Below are 20105 nucleotides of genomic sequence, written 5' to 3'. Positions count from 1 at the left end.
CATGTTTACGATTATTGGAACATTATGATTATATGATTACTACAACTACTAATAACTCACTGCAGCACCAAGCCGCCTGAGGCCTACACAACTACGCACTCTGCTCCTCCTACCAAATCTATTCAAGAACTCCCTCTATACACCCTTCCAGGAAGATTCATTTCCTTTAAATCTTTATTTATGACATCCTTCCAACCCAGGCGAGGACGACCTGCTTTCCATGTAACCCCAGACGGTTGGCCAAAAAGGACAATCTTTGGCAATCTGTCATCCTTCATTCGCAAACGTGGCCTAGCCATCTCAACCTTTCTTTCATTATAACCCTAGAAAGCGGGATTGAACCACATTTTTCGTGCAACCTACTGTTTGAAATACGGTAAGTCAGCCGAGTACCCAGAATAATCCGTAGGCAATTTCTCTGGAAAAAAATCTAGTAAATTTTTGTCTGCTTTTCGGAGCACCCATGCTTCAGAGCCATATTTGAAAACTGTCATCACTGTAGCTTCCAATACTCTAATCTTGGTTTGCAGACTTACGAAATACGGTCAGCCAGTCGCGTACCCAGAACAATCCGTAGGCAATTTCTCTGGAAAAATATCTAGCAAATCTTCATCTGCTTTTTGGGGTGCCATGCTTCAGAGCCATGCTTGACGATTGTCATCACTGTAGCTTCTAATACTCTAACCTTGGTTTGTAAACTATTTTTCCAATTCTTCTAAACTTCTTTTAACTGTGAAAAAACACCCTGAGCCTTAGCTATTCTACTTTAAACATCTTCACTGCTCCCACCGTCTTTGCTAATAATACTACCAAGGTAAGTGAAGCTGCCAACCTGATCAATCTTTTTGTTACCCAACGTCACCTTTTCATCTTCATTTATTCCTAGCCTTAGTGACTTAGTCTTCTTAACATTAATTTCCAAGCCTATTCTAGCACCCTGATATATATATATATATATATATATATATATATATATATATATATATATATATATATATATATATATATATATATATAACCTCGCATACCTCATTATATGATTATTACGGTTATTTTAAAATTATATGCGATCAAGATTATATTACGGTTATATTTTACAATATATACACAACCATGTTACACAGTTATAGAAAATAGACATATCTAATTTTTCATACTCTATACTGCTTTCTTCTTATTCTAATTTTTATATTCTTCCTCTATTTATGTTTGTTTTTTCATATTCTATATTCTTTCTTCTAACACTTATGTTTGCTCTTCATACAGGTCCATAAACATTCTGCAGGAAAATTGATGGAAATTCCAATTTTGTTACGAATTTCTCCAAATTTTGTTTATGCAACTCAATTTTTTATGTATTTTTTGTAATTGTTACGAATTCAATCAATCCGTTTTGCTGAACAAATTTGAATAAACGTTGGTAAAACCTTATTGGTTCAAATTCCGTTTTTAAACACTTTTTTTACTATAAAAGGTCTAATCTATTGTTTAAAATTTGCTCCTCTATGAATTTGCTGAATCAAATTGGTGATTCATGATTCATTCCAGATTCATGAGTAATTTTCTACTAAGGTTATTGGAGGAGAACATTTTTATTTATAGATTCTAACTCAAATCCATTCATTTGTCTGTCAAATGCGTGGTTTAAAGTTGTAGATTGCATACCTTGGCTTCGCTAATTGGTTTCATATGTTCACCGTCTCCTTTTTACAGACCTAGGTAAATAAACAATGACTTATCAAATCAATATATATCGTTACATTTTTACTATTTCTATTAAAACAATTCAAATTCGATATAGTGAAGATCAGCATTGCATCATTCAAGCGTCACCTATTCCGGGGTGTGAAAGTTCCTTGGGATATTCTCCTCTACAACTCTACTACTAACAAACTAATGAGCACAAGTCACCTGAGGCCAACAAAGCTACGGCCGCTCCTCCTTCATCCCAATATATTCAATGCTTCCCTCTATATACCCTCCCAAGAATTTCCGATATCCTTTAAATCTTTTCTTACGACTTCTACCTACTCTACCTTACAGAATGCCTTACAGAAGTCTACCGACTTCTACCTTACAGAATGTCGGGAACAAGACATGCCAAAGAAAATAGAAAACTAAAAAGAAGCGAATCATCTATATTAATAACATATCGATTAATTAAAAATTTTAGTCAATCAGCTATTTATTAATATTAATTATTTGATTATAAACTAATTATTAATTATTAATGAGTTAAACTGATATTAATCAACTAATAGCTAAGTAACTAAATAACCTGATCGTAAATAGGAAATAAAAGCTGTTAGCATCACGGGCGGTGGAGCGTTCCCCATGAGAACTTAAAACAAAATAAGAATTTATTTGATTTTAATTTAACAAAATTTTGATTTAATTAAAGGTCTATTTCCTTTGGATAAAACATGAACGTTTCTCCAAGCAAGTGGATTCGTTTGTTTTCAAGATCTTTTTTATATTAAATGTTGCTTAAGCTATACTAGCCTACATAACATAGGCCCTCTTTAGAAATGTGCGCAAATATTGCAATTGTGCCCCAGTCGCGGAGTCTTATTTTCAGATCCACGACTGACTGACCGTATCTCAAATAGTAAGTTGTACCAAAAATAGAATTCAGTACCACTTTCTAGGGCTATAATGACGGAAAGGATGAGATGGCTAGGACACAGTCTGCGGAGAAAGGATAACAGATTGCCAAAGATTGTCCTTGTCGGACAATCGACTAGCACCAAACGAAAAGGGGGTCGATTCCGAATGGGATTGGAGAACGTTGTAAGAAAACATTTAAGGAAATGGATATTTCTTGGGAGGGAATCTTTGAATAGAATGAGGCGGAGGAGGATCGTACGTAGCTGAATTGGCAGCGGGCGCCTTGGTGCTGCATTGAGTTGTTAGTATTAGCAGCAGTAAGCAAAGCAATACTAAAATCAGGCAAATAAAATAAATACAGCAAATATTTCCATTTGGTTTCAATGCTTAGGTTTAGTATTATGCAAGGCAATGCTAGATGGCTCTATTTCTTGGAGATGAGCGAGTTTTCTCTTATAAGTTTCCAATTCTCATTTCTTCTTGCCTTAAACCTCTTGATTGGGGTTTGCTATAGACTACTAGGATCCTTATGCCTTGCTTTCTTGAATTATACCTCTCGCCTCTTTATTTCAAGTAGAAGAGAAAGAGCGCCACTGTGGCACCCATTTGAGCTTCTCGGCCAGATTAAGGTTAGATTATGGCGGCCAAAAAATATTATTTATTGTCCTATTGTCGTTGCTTTGCTTTTACTACGTCAACCTGCAGACAGATTTGACAACCTTAAAAACATAAATGTAATTTTTTTCGCTAAAGAATGCAGATTTCCCGATTTTTGAGGTTTTGTTAATGTATGTCCCCTTACAGGTTTTTTTTATAGCCAAATTTTATTTCTTTCCCTTAAGAAAATTATCGCGCTTGTTTATTTCCACAGATTTTATTTATTTTTTTAATAAATTGACGTGCTTTTTTCTTTTTTCACAACAATTTGGTTTTTTTTTAAGAAATTGTCGCGCTTTTATCATTTTTCACAGCAATTTAATAAACATTATTATTAGGAAATCTTGAAATTTGGAATTACCGAATTTTGGAGTTTTTTTCTTTTCTCTTTCAAAACATTTCGGCAAAACTTAAAAAACATTTTTTGAGATCTACGTTCACATTTCTTATTTGCTGTCATCATTTTTAGAAATTTTCTTCGAATCCTTCTTTGTTTGTTTAACAAAATTGAGTGAAATTTCTTTTTTTAGAAATTTTTTTTTAAACAGTATTAGAATATCTTTTTTCAGAATATTATGTTACTTCCATTTTTTTTGTTCCAACAATTTTTTTTTATATGAACACAGATAGCATCAAAAATAATTCAAATAAACTTAGTTTTCATTAAGATTTGATTTACATTGTTTTGCATTTTACTCTTTTTTGTCATACTTTCTCTGTTTCTTTCTTTTACTTTCTATTGTTTTATGTTCTCTTATAGCTATACTTTGTTTTGCAGCTTCACTGTTTTTCTTTAGGAAACGCAAGTTTTTATATGTGCATGAGCACCTCTGTGCATTTAGAAGAATGGAGTACATATACTTTAGTAGTACATAAATACATTTATGTAATTTTGTTTAACAAATAATAAATCCATAAAACATGCAATAGCAAAAACTCAAAAAGAATATAAACAATTAATTCAATTCTAATCCCCTGTCTGGTAAGAAACTTGTTCAAGTTTTTGTACTGTTTACCTAAAGATTACCTTAACAAAATATAATTAAATACATATAAAAAGTCCGTAGGATAAACAACGGCAAAATTCCAAATAAATATACCCACTTTATCCAATTCTAATGCACGATTAGGTAGAAAAATAGTCATATTCTTGTGCTGTCTGCTAGAAGGTTACCTTAACAAAAAATAATTAAATATATATGAAAAAGTCCGTAAAAGATTCAACATAAAATGTCCGTAAGACAAACAACGGCAAAATTTCAAAATGAATATACCTAGTTGTTCTGATTCTAATGCACTATTCAGTGGAAAAGGTATTCAAGTTTTTGCATTGTCTACTCAAAGATTACTTCATAAAATACAGTTAAATATAACTAAGCATATACAAAAATGTCCGTAAAACATTCAACATAAAAAGTCTTTAAGATACAAACAAGGGCAGAAATTTAACAGGAATATACCCATTTGATCCGCTTCTAATGCACCATTAGGTGGAAAAAATATTCAAATGTTTGCGCTGTCTAGTTAAATATTACCTTCACAAAATATAATTAACTATATATAAAAAAGTCCGTAAAACATTCAACATAAGAAGTTCGTAAGACACAAACAAGGACAGAAATTCAAAAGGTATATACCCATTTGATCAACTCCTAATTTACCATTAGGTAGAAAAAAAAGTTCAAATTTTTGCGTTGTCTACTTAAAGATTACTCTCACAAAATATAATTAAATGTAATTAAGCATGTATAAAACAGTTCGTAAAACATTCAACTTATGAACAGTTATTTCAATTCTGATGTCATTTCGACCGTCAGGTCGAAAACATGTTCAAACTTCTTTGCTGTCTACTTAAAGGTTACCTTAAAAAAATGTAATTAAATATAAACAAAAAAGCCGTAAAATATGAAATCTAACCGTAAGACACAAACAAGGGCACAAATTCGAAAAGAATACACCCATTTGATCCACTTCTAATACACCATTAGGTGAAAAAATGTCAACGTTTTTGTACTGTCTACTTAAAGGTTACCTTAACAAAAAATAATTAAATCTTGAGAAAAAAGTCGTAAAAAATTGATGATAAAAAGTCCGTAAGACAAACAATGACAAAATTTCAAAACGAATATAAACAGTTATTTCAATTCTCAAGCACCATCAGGTGGAAAACATGTTCAAACTTCTTTGCTGTCTACTTAAAGGTTACCTTAACAAAATATGATTAAATAAATGAAAAAAGCCTGTAAAATATTTAACATAAAAAATCCGTAAAACACAAACAAGAGCACAAATTCCAAGGAATATAAATGCTTGATCCACTTATAATGCACCATTAGGTGAAAAAAATGTTCATGTATTTGGTCTGTCTACTTAAAGGTTACCTTAACAAAATAAAATAAATATATATAAAAAGTCCGTAAAGCATTCAACATAAAAAATCCGTAGGACAAACAAGGGCAGAAATTTCAAAGGAACATACCTATTTGATCCAATTCTAATGCACCCCTAGGTGGAAATAATGTTCAAATTTTTGCGCTGTCTACTTAAAGATTACCTTCACAAAATATAATTAAATATAATTAAGCATACATAAAAAAAGTCCTTAAAACATTCAACATAAGAAGTCCGTAAGACAAACAAGTCCGTAAGACACAAGCAAGGGCACAAATTCAAAAGAAACATACCCATTTGATCCAATTTTAATGCACCCCTAGGTGAAAACTTTTGCATTGTCTACTTAAAGATTACCCTCACAAAATAGAATTAAAAATAGTTAAGCACATATAAAAAAGTTCGTAAAACATTCAACATAAAAAGTCCATATGACAAACAATGGCGAAAATTCAAAAGGAATATGAACATTTATTTCAATTCTGATGCACCGCCAGGTGGAAAACATGTTCAAACTTCTTTACTGTCTACTTAAAGGTTACCTTAACAAAATGTAATTAAATGTGTACAAAAAAGACCCGTAAAATATTTGAAATTAAAAGTCCGTGAGACACAAACAAGGGCAAGATTCAAAAGGAACATTACCTATTTGATCCAATTGTAATGCACCCCTAGGTGGAAAATTTTTGCGCTGTCTACTCAAAGATTACCCTCACAAAATATAATTACATAAGAAGTCCGTAAAATAAACAATGGCAAAAATTCAAAAGGAATATGAACAGTTATTTCAATTATGAAGCACCGTCAGGTGGAAAACATGTTCAAACTTCTTTGCTGTCTACTTAAAGGTTACCTTAACAAAACGTAATTAAATATATACAAAAAAGACCGTAAAATATTTGACATAAAAAGTCCGTAAGACACAAACAAGGGCAAAGAATCAAAAGGAACATTACCAATTTGATCCAATTGTAATGCACCCCTAGGTGGAAAAAATGTCCACATTTTTGCGCTGTCTACTTAAAGATTACCTTCACAAAATATAATTAAATATAATTAAGCATATATAAAAAAAAAGTTTGTAAAACCTTCAACATAAGAAGTCCTTAAGACAAACAATGGCAAAAATTCAGTACCTTTTCTGCAATCAAAGCGAACGGATGTAATTGCTTGAAGCGACTTTCTTAATCTTTGAGAAGATTTAACCTATGTGGCTTTTCGCCAAGTTTTGGTTAGTGAAAAAAATTTTTTGGCTTAGTGCTATTACGCTATTAAGGCGTATATAGAGAGAGAAAGGCTTGGAAATTGTGGAGTGACTATTTCTGTTTGCGAATGATTGTAAAATTCTAGACCAGATTCGTTGGATGTCAGAGTACGGTGGAAAATAAGCCAGGCAGGTCCCACGTCCCATCAGGACACTGATCACAAAGTGATTGCCACTGCTTGCGTGGGCCTGTCCATATTTTAGATAAGTAAATTCCATTTACTTTTAAACAACGAAATAGTCTGATCAACAGAAAACAAATCTGGATGTTCTACAGCGTCTGAAAAATATAGAAAACCAGCTTGTGGGCCTTTCTAAGCTACCGTCGATAGCAGAAGAACTTCAGACTATATCCTCCGAAATAAAGCGAAATGAGGCGTCGCAGTTGAAAACCACGGAGGACATCCAGGAAATTAAAAAAAAGATCGCAGATCTTTTTTTAAAAAAAAAGTTTTAAAAAAAACGAATCGCAGTTTTAAAAAAATCGCAGTTTCGAATCGAATCGCAGTCGCAGTTTCGAATCGAAACGAATCGCAGTTTCGTTTCGTTTAAAAAAAAAAACGAATCGCAGAGGCACGCAGAGTGGTTAGAACCAGAAGCAAAACAGTCGAACCTGATTTTTTATAACTTCAAACCTCTAAACCCACATAGAGGATCACCTACGGAGGAAATAAGTGAGGTTATTTCCGGCTGTTTGCCACAGATTGAGATCAGGAGATGGGACATAAATGACGCATACCACTTGAACACTAAAAAACAGGGAGAAATCCGTCCAGTTTTAGTGAAGTTTACAACAAAATATTTGTGAGATTTGATTTTGCAAAACTCAGTTCGCTTTCAGAGATGCGGTATCTCACTAGAACCTGACTATACGGGACGAGAGAATTGTTCGCAATGCTCTGAAACCACTTTTGCAGAAAGCAATCTAAGAGGACCGTGAGGTGAAATTTAGGGGCCCTCGTTTATTTCTGGACGGTGAATTGTTCACATACGATCATGAATCAGAAAAAGTTAGAAAAAATTGAAGAAATAAAATAGAAGAACTAGCACGATCTCAAGAGCAAGATTACACTGACTCTAACGTAGAAATGGAAAACGAAGGGAGAGGGGGAGAGCAAATAGCGGAGGTAAATTCGGATATTCGCAGCGGTAGTTTTACACAGGACCTGGCTATTAGCCAAGCAGACGGTAAGAGACCCGGAGTAAGCGGAGTCAGGAGCAAACGAGGTTTAGACGAGATAATCAGCCCCGAAGAACGTCACAGACAGGATCGTCGGAACGCAACTTGTGACCCACCAAATCGAGGCCTTGGCCGAAAGCCCCCACGCCGTTCACTCAGAAATAGGCGAAGGAGCCCGTTCAACTTTGAGGAATAGGAGGTAGGCCGTGTACAACAAACTCAGTTTATGACATGGAACGTCCAAGGCCCGATGAGTAAAAACCAACAGTGTCTAAATGAGTCTTTTTTGAAGTGTTATGTAACATGTTTGATTGAGACATGGTCCCCACCTTCGGAGGATCTGTCGGTTAAAGATTACACAGTTTTCCGTGCTGACCAGAAAATTTTCCGAAACGCGCGATTTTACGGCGGAGTCGCGGTTTTTGTGAAAAAGCAGAGTTTCGAAGTTTGCCATAGAATAGAAAGTAAATCTGAGAATATTATTTGGTTAAACCTTAAGTGTCATGATGGATCGAAGATAGTCCTAGGTTACATATATGTTGCTCCACAGAATACTAGCTATATGAAAGAAGATACCTGGACTTTGATTGAAAATAAGTTGGAATATTTACGAAGAAAACATAGTAAAGAGTATTTTGTTTTGATGGGTGATATAAATGTTTATACGTCAGAAGAACCAAAAATCGGCCTCTTTTTTCTTTCAGGAATTGATTTGACGTCACTGAGGATTCCAAAAAGCTATAAAATTCCAAGAAGGAGCCAAGATGTGAAAAAAGGGGAACCATTGGGGAAGGAAATTGTTGTGCATTTGCGGAGAATTTAATCTAGTCATTAGAAATGGAAGGCTTGGAAAGGATGCGGGACATGATGAGTTTACTTGTATTTCCAATTTTAGTGTTATTGATTAGGCTTTGGTGGACTATGGGCTCTCATCTGAATCCCTAAACTTTGAGGTAGTGTATTTTGCAGGTTCAGACTATTTTCCATTGATTTTTTATTTTCAGTAGACAAATATTAGTAAAAATCAGCGGAAAAGAGAAAAACTAAAGCATCAGACATTTGGAACAGAATCGAAGAGCACTGGCTTGGTAAAATCAAGAATAGTATGTGTGTGGATAGAGAGAGATGTGACCCGAATAAAAGAGTATTTTTGCTCGGAGCCTATGGTACAACAGTTGAATGCCCTAGCATGTGAGATTGAGGAAAATACGGGAAGTGTAAATGAAGTTTCTTCAAAATTTGCTGAGCTGATACGGAATCCTTTACTTGAAAAGATGCAAAAAAAGGAGAAACAAAAAGCATGTTTTTCGACCATGACGACAATGAGGAAAAAAGAAGAATTAAATCACATGCTAGAATATGTTAAAAAATCCAAAAAGGAAATCAAGATACTGGAGTTGCGCCGACATTATAGAAGTAAAAGATAAGAGTATAAACTAGTGATAAAAATGAAGAAACTATAGTTTTGATGGCGGGAACAAAATGAACTTGCGCATCTTTATAGGATAAAAGATTCCAGGGAATTCTGGAAAAGAGTTTCATAAAAAAAAACGACTGCTCTCAAAACTATTCCGCAAATGGACGAGTGGCCCCCCTTCTTTGAGAAACTAGAAGCAGGTACAGCATCTGACACACAACAGCTCCCACTCGATTTCGAAAAACTGGCAGAAGAAGTCGGAACCCCTCTCGTGACCACACTGAATACCCCCTACTGGAAGAAGATTATCACCTTTGTCGCCTAATCCAGCAGGAAGAAATAAAAGATGCCATAAAACAAACTAGGGGTGGGTCTGCGCCAGGACCAGATGGGATTCCAGCAAAGGCTTTGGAAGTACTACAAGTAGTATTATTTGACGTAGATAACTTCGAAGACCACACTGCCTTTTCATGACGAAAATATAACAGTTCAAAATAGGGATGAAACCTTTTAATTTTAACTCAAAATTTTACTGCTGATGATGGACACTGTATATGTGTTAAAAAAATATCCCGTTAAAAAATTTTATATTTGTTTCAAATTCAATTAAAAGGTTTCATCCCTATTTTGAACTGTAATAAGCTTGTAGCATTATTACCTCTGCTTCTGGGGTTGTATAACTTGGTTATAAAAGAAAAAAGGTTGCCTGATCCTTGGAAGATATCCGTAGTTATCCCCCTATTTAAGAAAGGTGATGCAAGTTTGTGCGAGAATTACCGACCAATCAGCTTAGAAAACTGTCTTGGAAAAATTATGGAACAAAATTTAAACAAAAGGCTGGAATTACGACCGGATGAGACGCAAATTCTGAGAGAAGAGCAAGGCGGTTTCCGTAAAGGGTACTCACCATCTGACCGAATGTTTGTACTAAATGCGTTGATTAAGAAGCATTTTAAGGGAAAAGGAAAGTTGTACGTGGCTTTTCTTGATTTAAGTAGAGCATTCGATAATGTTGACCGTATAATTTTGTTTAGAACACTTTTAGGAACAGGAATTCCGCCACTTTTCTAAAAATTCTTCTTTTGATTTATTGTTTGACCAGATATGTGGTAAAGATAGCGGGAAGCGGTATATCTAGAGTTTTTTTTTTTTAATGTAAATGGTGTAAAACAGGGTAGAACCCTTTCACTGAAACTTTTTGCTATTTTTATAAATGATCTTGCCGAATACCTTGAAAAAAGGCGGGGGCCACTTGTACACCGTGGAAATAATGCATTATCATACCATTATTTGCTGATGATATTGCCTTGGTCGCCAGATCCCGTTCGGAGCTGCAAACTGTTGGATTTGACACCTGAATATTTAAAGGAAATGAAACTGGAAATTATCAAAAAAAAAGAGGCGATGATTTTTTTGCCGTGGAAAATCAACAGAAAATAAAGGTATAGAGTTTAATTCGAATGGTAAAGCTGTGAAGGTTGTGTCTCGGGCAAGATATTTAGGATTCTATTTAACATCGAGCGGAAGATGGAGTAATCATATTTCTATGATGGCAAATCGAAGAAAAGAAGCAATGGCAACGCTTTTCAAGAACAGTAATTTGATGGGAATAGGTGACTTAAAGATGTACAAAAATGTGTTCAACTCAAAAATAAGGCCGATCCTGCATTATGGAGGAGATGTATGGGGTCTAGGAGTGGCAAATTCATTAGAAACTCCACAGCTGCAATATTATCAACGAATGTTACGTCTGCACGCCACAGCCCACACACTTTTCGTCAAGGGAGATTTTGGACTTTTCTCCATAAGAAAACATAGACAGATCCAATTAATTGAGTTTTGGCTGAAAATACTGCAATGTCCCTCCTCAAGACTCATCAGAGCAGCGTATGATGAATTACTTGTCCTGGGACAAAAAATCTTCATGGCCCTTTCATATCAGAAAACTCCTGGACAGCACAGGTTTATCGTATGCGTGGAATGGAGGTGATGGCCCAATCTCAGTTCACGAAGTTTACTGAGATCCAGAAAGAAATCCAGAAATGGTAGGACGACCTTAGCCAGTCGGAAAGCTTTAGTTCTTACTATATGGTTAAAGAAAATTATGGTGAAGAGTTTTTTTTTTAAATTAGGGATTCCAACAGAATCCCTAAGGTCATGGATGCAGGTGCGAGCAAACTGTCTCCCTCTTTATAGTGTTTGGAAAAAAGGTGTTACTCGGAAATGCGGTATACTTGCCCGATTTGCGGTTATTTTGATGGGCTGGATCATTTTCTTTTCCAGCGTCAGGGGTTAAAAGAGGTAAGAGGGAGCTTTCTAGGGGTGGGTGGTTCTGAGCCCCTTCTTGGAATTTTGAAGTCGATGTCAAAGTAAATATAGTAGCAGATGGAAATTTTGTCCGGAAAGGTCTTATTATTCGAAAGTCGAGCGTTAAATGATCTAGTCTGTTGTATATGCATGTATACGGCCTGAAAAACGCCTTTAAATACAGTCATTCATTCATAAGATGCTCGTAAGACAAACAGTGGCAAAAACTCAAAATGAATATGAACAGTTATTTGAATTCTGATGCACCTTCAGGTGGAAAACATATTCAAACTTCTTTGCTATCTACTTAAAGGTTACCTTAACAAAATGTAATTAAATGTATGCAAAAAGGGTCGTAAAATATTTAACATAAAAAGTCCGTAAGACACAAACAAGGGCACAAATTTAGAAGAAATATAACCATTTGATCCACTTCTAATGCACCATTAGGCAAAAAAAAAGTTGTTGGGCAAAAGCACTGTCCACTTAAAGGTTACCTTGACAAAATATAATTAAATGTATAGAAAAAAGTCATAAGAAATTCAACATAAAAAGTCCGTAAAACAAACAATGGCAAAATTCAAAACAAATATAAACAGTTATTTCAATTCTCATGTACCATCAAGTGGAAAGATGTTCAAATTTTTGTACTGGGTACCTAAAGGTTACCTAACAAAATATAATTAAACACATAAAAAGTCCGTAAAACATTTTACATAAAAAAATCCGGAAGACAGAAAACTTCAAAGATTCAAAAGAATTTACCAAGTTGATCGAATTCTACCAGACCATTCAGTGAAAAAGGTTCAAATTTGTGTTTTGCCTACTGAAAGACTACCTTAACCGAACATAATTAAAACATTAAATCATCATTAAAAACAAAAACAGGCAATAAGTTTTATTACGAACAGGTTTGGTTAGGACTGATTTCCAAGAAAAGACGAGCTAATTCTTGGTACTAGTAAAATGCCATTGTGAATGCGCCTTTACCGAAAGATATGCCCTTTTAAAGATTGAATATATTGACTTACCTATCAATGACTAAGGTCCATCTCTATGCAGGATTTTTCTTACCAAGTTTTTGTTGTGAAAGTAAAGAGGCAAGTAGAAACTTAATACGAACAGACATTCTTGGTTTACAGATATATCTACAAAACCAACTCAAATGACTCAAACTGACTCGTGGTGTTTTCCAACATCAGTGGAATTCTGAAACCTAGCGCTTTACTTAAAACCGACTTAAAAAGAGAATGTACTCTTTGAAGCATAAAATTCCGTGAGTAGCCTCCAGAGAAAAATATTTTGTAAGTCTCTCAAAGGCCTTTTACCGACCATAGTATCCATAACTTTTTGTATACAATTATAGTTCTCTTAACAATTCAAGCAAGTTCAGTTTTCAGTAAAGCACTGATTTGTAGGATTCTACAAATTTAAAAAAATATATTTTCTTGAATGTGCTTGATTTGCATATTCAATTTAAGTTTTACTCGTTTTAAAATTTATTTATTCATTTATATTAGTACCTGTTGTATGTTTGTTTGCTATAATTGCTTATTTAATTTCTGTTCGTTTTGGGTTTTATTTATTCTTTAAAAGAAAAAAGTTGTCAGTCAAGCACTGTCTACTGAAGTTGGTCCATTGGTTGAGGCCTCTGTTAAAAAACTTACCCCTAGTCATGAACCTGCTACTTTTGATGCCAACAGTATAGAAATAATCAAACAAGAGGTATACTCTAGCCTGAAAATGGATTTTGATGTGCTTGTTGAAAAATCACTCAAACAATATGATCTGAGGATGACAAAGCTTGAATCCTCCCTGAAATTGCTTGACTCAGGTTTGTCAAAGCTGCAAAATTCTCTGAAACCAATTCAATCCAATGTTGATCGTCTGAGTGATCAGTTTGACCAAATGAAACTCTCAAATCAGCTGGTCCTATTTGGTTTAAAAGAAGACCCTTATCCAGAAGCTTCTGAAAGCAGATTCCTTGGATTTTGCAGTAATAGATTTCCTGGTATTCCTGTGACCCAGAATGATATAGTTTCTGCTAGAAGGATTGGTAAACAAGGCTCCGGTTTGAAACCTCGTCCATTTGTTGTGGAATTTTGCAGTTCTAGAATGCAGCAGCTCATTCTTAGAGAAAAGAAATGTTTGCAAGGTAGTGGTGTCTTTATTTCTGAGTCACTCATAAAGTCTAGACTTCAGCTACTTAATTATACTAAATCAAAGCTTGGGAAGAGGTCTACATGGTCTAGTGGAGGAGAAATACTCACAAAGCTTTCTGATGGTAAAGTGATTACTGTCAAAGACGCATCTCAAGTTGATACTCTCTATCAGTTAATTACAGCTCATCCAAGTCCATCCAAGCCCCTCCCAGGACTGAAATAAATCATTTCTCTTTTTTCAGCTCTGTTTTGTAAATTTATTTATGATTTAATAGTTTTTCTTATGTTTGCATAATGTTGTTTGCTATTTTTATTCCCTTTGAACCTAGTAGTTTATTATTGTCTTTGTTCTTGCAGTTGTTTTCTCTATTGTTGCCTATATGTCTTACCTTTCAATCCACCCTCTCTTACTTCAGCCTGCTTGTATGGATATTGTGTTCATTTGTAAAGTTGTTGTATACATTTGTCATGTTTAGTATATATGGGTGATTTCTCCTTTCTTTTGAATTCTTCTATTCTTAATTCAGTTATATTTGATCAACCAAGTAGTGCTGGTAGACAAGAGGCACACACTTTTGACCCTCTCCTTGAATCTATGGTTAGTTCTAGCTGTAATTATCACACCACCATTGATTACTGTGATAACATTTTGCCCCCACTCTCTTCAAATAGTTGCTTTAATGTATTTTGTTTGAATGTGCGTGGAATAAGAGATAAGTGGGACAGTCTTAAATCGTATTTGTGGTCTAATAATTCTTGCCCTTTTGATGTCATAGGCTTGACAGAAACATGGTTATCTGATAGTGATAATTTTACAGCTTATGATATGGATGGTTATATGGCTATTCATGTCCCTAGATTGGTAACAAAGTGTTCTAGGGGTATTTCTTTGTTTATAAAATCTAATATTGAATTTTGTAGAAGATCTGACCTTGAATCCTTGTTTACATCAGTGGTGTCTAATAGTAGGACAGTTTATTCTCTTGTCATTGATCTGAAAAGCCAGTTTGCATGTGATACTGTTTGTTTATTTTATAAGCCCCCTCCTTTTCCAACACATCTGTTCTGTGATTTGCTTGATCAGCTTTCCGGTGTGGGGACTTTCTCTAAAAAACGAATTTGTGTTTTGGGAGACTTTAATTGCAATATGTTAAATGTTGGATCAAATGATGAATGTGACCATCTTTTTGATGTATTTTCTTCTTCAGGGCTACTTCCTTCAATTTTTTTTTCCTTCTCGCGTTGACCCTTCAAGAAATCCTGCCACTTTAATAGATAATATTTTCACTTCTCATTCTCCTAATTTGAAGTTCTCTTCTGGTCTTGTTTTCACTGATCTTTCTGATCACTTTCCTATTTATCTATCACTATCTGTGCCTAAAACTGAGATTACTGTGGATGAGAAAGGTAAGTCTTCTTTCAGAACTTTTACAGATAAGGAAATTTCTAATTTAATACATGTCTTCAGAGTAATGATTGGTCTAGTGTTCTTGAAGCTAATGATGCTGATTGTGCAACTAGATTATTTTTGTGTCGTATGGGAACTCTGTTGGATAAGCATTTTCCTCTTAGAAATAAGCCAAGGAATTTTACACCCAAATGCCCATGGATGTCTAGAGGTCTGATCAATGCAACCCATATGAAGGCGTCTTTGTTCAAGGCTGCATGTAAAAGTAAGACACAGGATGATCTTTTGAAGCATAAACATTACAAAAATGTGCTCACTTCTTCAGTTCGTGTAGCAAAAAAGCTGTATTTTTCGCGTCGAATTAATGAATGCAAGGGGAATTTGCGTAAGGTTTGGACTGTAATTAATGAAGCTCTCTCTCGCAAGAAACACAAACACTCCTCTCCATGTTTTTATAGAAATGCTGATGGTTCTGTTGTAGACAAAAAATCCTCAGCGAGTGCCTTCAATTCGTATTTCATCACACTTCCTTCAGTTCTAATTCCACCCCCGAGTAGAGTAAGTTGTTTTCCCTTGGCAGAGAAGTCTTTTTTCCTTTCCCCATGTAGTACTACTGAGATTTCTAGTATTATTTCCCAACTTCCTAGCAGTCGTTCAGTTGATAGTTTTGGTTTGAGTAATAATGTCCTTAAAAAAATTAGTCAGTTTGTTTCTCATCCGATTTCACACATAACTAACCTCTCTCTTTCTTCTGGTATTTTCCCTCATTCATTTAAAGTTGCTACTGTTCTACCTTTGCACAAAAAAGGTGATTCGTCTCTAATTTCAAACTACAGACCTATTTCTCTTCTTCCCGTCATCTCAAAGGTTGTTGAAAAAGTAGTGTATCGTCGACTCTCTTCATTTGTATTTAGTACTAATTCGACTGATGGAAATTCTCTCATCACTAACCATCAGTATGGTTTTCGTCCCTCATTCTCTACCTTACATGCACTTACTGATGCTACAGAGTTTGTGCGTGTTAATCTGGACAAGGGCTTGTGTGTTTTGGGTCTATTTCTTGACTTTTCAAAGGCCTTTGATATGGTTGACCACAATGTTCTTCGGTCTAAACTATCCTTATTTGGTGTGCATGGAGTCCCACTAGATTGGTTTAGGTCCTACCTCTCAGATAGATCTCAGTATGTTTTGGTTAACCGTACTTCTTCCACTACTTTGCCTGTATTGAAAGGTGTCTCACAAGGCTCTGTGCTTGGACCACTTTTGTTTCTAATCTACATTAATGATCTTGTTGATGGTCTTCATCCCCATATTCACCCTGTTCTTTTTGCTGATGACAGTAATTTTTTCATTGCTGCGGTGGACCTGCCATCTGCCACTTCTATAGCTCAAGGTCTTCTTGATAAAGTAAAGGATTGGTGCTGGTCAAATGGCATGGCTCTTAACAGCCGAAAGAGTTCCATTGTCAACTTTAGGACCCCTTACCGCATGAGAGACGTACGGGAGCCAATCACCCTGACTTTTGGGAATGATATTATACCACAAGCTACTATGGTGAAACTTCTTGGTGTGTATTTTGACTGTTTTCTTTCTTTTAAACCGCATATAACTCACACCCGTTCCTTAATACTCCGCCAGTGTTCATTGTTGCACCGGATTAATTCATTTCTTCCTCCTGATATTATGGTTTCTCTTTATCATGCTTTTATTCATCCTTACCTTTCTTATTGCTGCTCTGTCTGGGGCAATACTAATAAATATCTTCTCTGCTCACTTCAAAGAGCCAAAAATAGGGCAGTGAAGGCTACTTTTCTTCTCCCTCGGCTTTACCCTTCCTCTGATCTTTATAATGATACTGGAATAGCTCCGCTGGATCATATTATAGGTAAAAGTACTCTTTATTTAGCGCATTCTGCTTTTCTAGGTACTCTTCCACCGACCCTGCAGCAGTTTTTCTCAAGGACAGGCTCAGGTAGGTACTTTTCTTCTTTGCGTAATTCTTCTCGACGATTTATTTTACCAAAACGATCCTCTACAGCAGCTCAGAGGTCTCCTGTATATCAGTCAATTCTATTATGGAACTCCATCCCTTTGGATGTCCCTCTTTTTCTTTCTGCAAAGGCATTATTTCGTCGGGTCTTTCCAGTTAAATAATTTTTGTCTCTCTTTTAATTCTATCCCAATTTGTATGTCACTTCTCTTCTTTTAAAATCTTGTCTTGTTCCAGTGGTTTTTTTTTTTTTTTTTTTTTTTTTTTTTTTTTTTTTTTTTTTTTTTTTTTTTTTTTTTTGTATATATTTTATAAGTGTTTTTTTTTTGTTCTCTGTGGCCCATTACAAGCATAGCTTCTTGGGCCTATTAATTGATTTACTTTTGTAATAGTTTTCTTTAGTATTAATAAATTGATTGATTGATTGATTGTTCGTTTTAGATTAATTTACACATTCATTTTAAGTTTTACCGATTTTAATATTAATTTATTCATTTCTATGATACCTGTTGCGTGTTTGTTTGCTATTATTGTTTATTTAGTTTCTGTTCATTTTGGGTTGAATTATTATGGATTTTAATTTCTGCCAACCTTAAGTTTAACTTAAAGTTAAGTTATTTCTGCCAATCTTAAGTTTAACCTTTACTTTCTTTTAAAAAAAAAATTTTAGGGAAGTTTTTTTCAATTAATTTTAAAAATATCGAGAGCCAATTTATTTAAGCCAGTTTTGTAGATATATTTTGTACAATCTTCAAAGCAGTAGTTTTGTTGGTTTTAAGTTTCCACTTTGCTCTTTACTTCCATAAAAAAAAAAAAAAAAAAAAAAAAAAAAAAAAAAAAAAAAAATAAAAACCCGATACCTTAATTAAAACAACAAAAGCAGGCAATAGACTTACTTCAAGGCCACCTTCACGGCGAAGCTCTTCAGCATTTAAGGCAGAGCATTTGACAGTATGATATGCAACTTCGGCAGCTGCACTAAGAAGACCAGCAGTTTTACTGAACAAAGATTCATCTTTAGTTTCAAGCTGCACAGTGCGTACTAACATCGGATATCCAGCATATTTATACGGCTCTAATTCTGAAAGAAATATATAAATGAACTTAAAGACGACTAATCCGATATCCTTTTCCCTCAATTGATTTAAATAGCAGCTCTTTTTAACTTCCATATTAAGCAGCCTAAGACCAACACAGCTGAAAAGCTTTTTGATCCCTTTTCTGAACATCTCACTTCCTCCAAGCATATTCTTACGACTTTCCAAACCCGTTTCATTAAATTTGCCCTTTATTTTTGGCTCCAGCCGGTTTGTTAAAAGAATTGTTTGCAACCTATGATTTCTCCATGAAATAGGAATAAAAGGCCATAGCTTATTTTATTATAGACAAGAACATTGAGACCTGGTAAATTTTATCAAGATTATTGTTTTACACATAGTTATTCATATAAGCTTTGTTCAACGGAGCTTTAATCTTATAAAATTATTCTGTTAAAATTTAGCATTACCTTCTTCAACCTTTGAACGAAATCCCCAAAGTTTCAAAATTCTTCTTTCTCAGCTCTGAGCTCTGAAACAGCTATATAGCGACCAAAAGGGTTTTGACAGACCCTGACAAGAAGACATTCAAGAATGACAAGAAGAGCATAAAGTTTTGGCACTCCAGTATACGGAAGATAAACACATTCTTCATCGTCTTTCCGAGAGAATTCTTAAGCTTCAAAATTACTCTTGTTTCAGCAAATCAATGCACTTCCACAATGACCACAACCCTCATTAAAGGTTGATAGTTTTGGGGTAAGTTTCAGCATATCAATGCACATCCATAATAACCACAACCCTCATTAAAGAGTTTTGGATACGATTTTCCAGATACACATCACGAGTTACATGACATTTGATGCTCCAGAAAACGGATAATAACCATACGACAGCTCAATTCTTTGTCAAAATTTTTCAAGTTTCGAAATTACTCCACTCTAATTTCAGAAAACAACAAAAACTCCATAGCAGCCAAGGAGGTTTGACAAGACCACCGCCAGAGGTTCATGCTTGCCACAATTTTACAGATGCTCAAGCGTAGCGATCGCTGCAGCAAACAACGACAAGCTTGGATCTTTTTTTGAAGACCAATATAATTTTAGATTGATAATCAAATGATCAACGATCTTGACTTATCCTTGATCGTGAAAGAGTTTACTTGAACTGGAACAGATGCTTACATTTTCCTCATGGGTTTGGCTTATAAGAGAGTAATAGAAGAGGAAATTCAATCTTGTCTTTGGGAAAAAGAGCAAAAAAAAAAAAATAAAATTAGAAAGCGATCATATAGTTATTTATAAAATTCCAAACATAAAAAGAAAACATTGTATTAGTTACTAGTTTCTACTAATAGCCTCACGTCATGTCACAAACAGAAACAGTTGGGATAAACATCGCCTAGTTGGGCGTAAACCGGGAATAAGCCTCGACATAATCTTCGTCTTCCTTAATCGGCAGAGGGTGTAGTTCTTGGTCTTTAAATATTTAAAGTAGTATATTCAACTTTTTTCCAAAATTAGGACAAAGATGAAACATAAACTTTGGCCAAAAAGTCATAAAACATACATTTCCATATGTTCAATTTGTCTATGTTTTAGCTATTTTGAATCAAGAAAAAGGGTTTAAATGAAAACAATTAGCCTAATTTTAAACAGGGCCAGATTAGCTGTAAAAGAAACTTG

The 20105-nt window shown here is 34.7% G+C and overlaps 1 protein-coding gene across 1 annotated transcript in view; it reads right to left on the bottom strand.

The window, feature by feature from the left end:
- Positions 1–20105, bottom strand: part of LOC136028322 (dnaJ homolog subfamily C member 13-like) — a 227470-nt gene that overhangs the window by 58358 nt on the left and 149007 nt on the right. The window contains exon 23 of the mRNA XM_065706093.1: positions 18280–18464. Coding sequence (XP_065562165.1) covers positions 18280–18464 — 185 coding nt within the window. The remainder of the gene's footprint in view (positions 1–18279; positions 18465–20105) is intronic.

Source organism: Artemia franciscana, chromosome 6 (genome assembly GCF_032884065.1).
Source record: "Artemia franciscana chromosome 6, ASM3288406v1, whole genome shotgun sequence".
NCBI lineage: Eukaryota > Metazoa > Arthropoda > Branchiopoda > Anostraca > Artemiidae > Artemia > Artemia franciscana.
The sequence above is the reverse complement of the archived record's forward strand: the minus strand, read 5'-3'. Positions and strand labels throughout refer to the sequence as shown.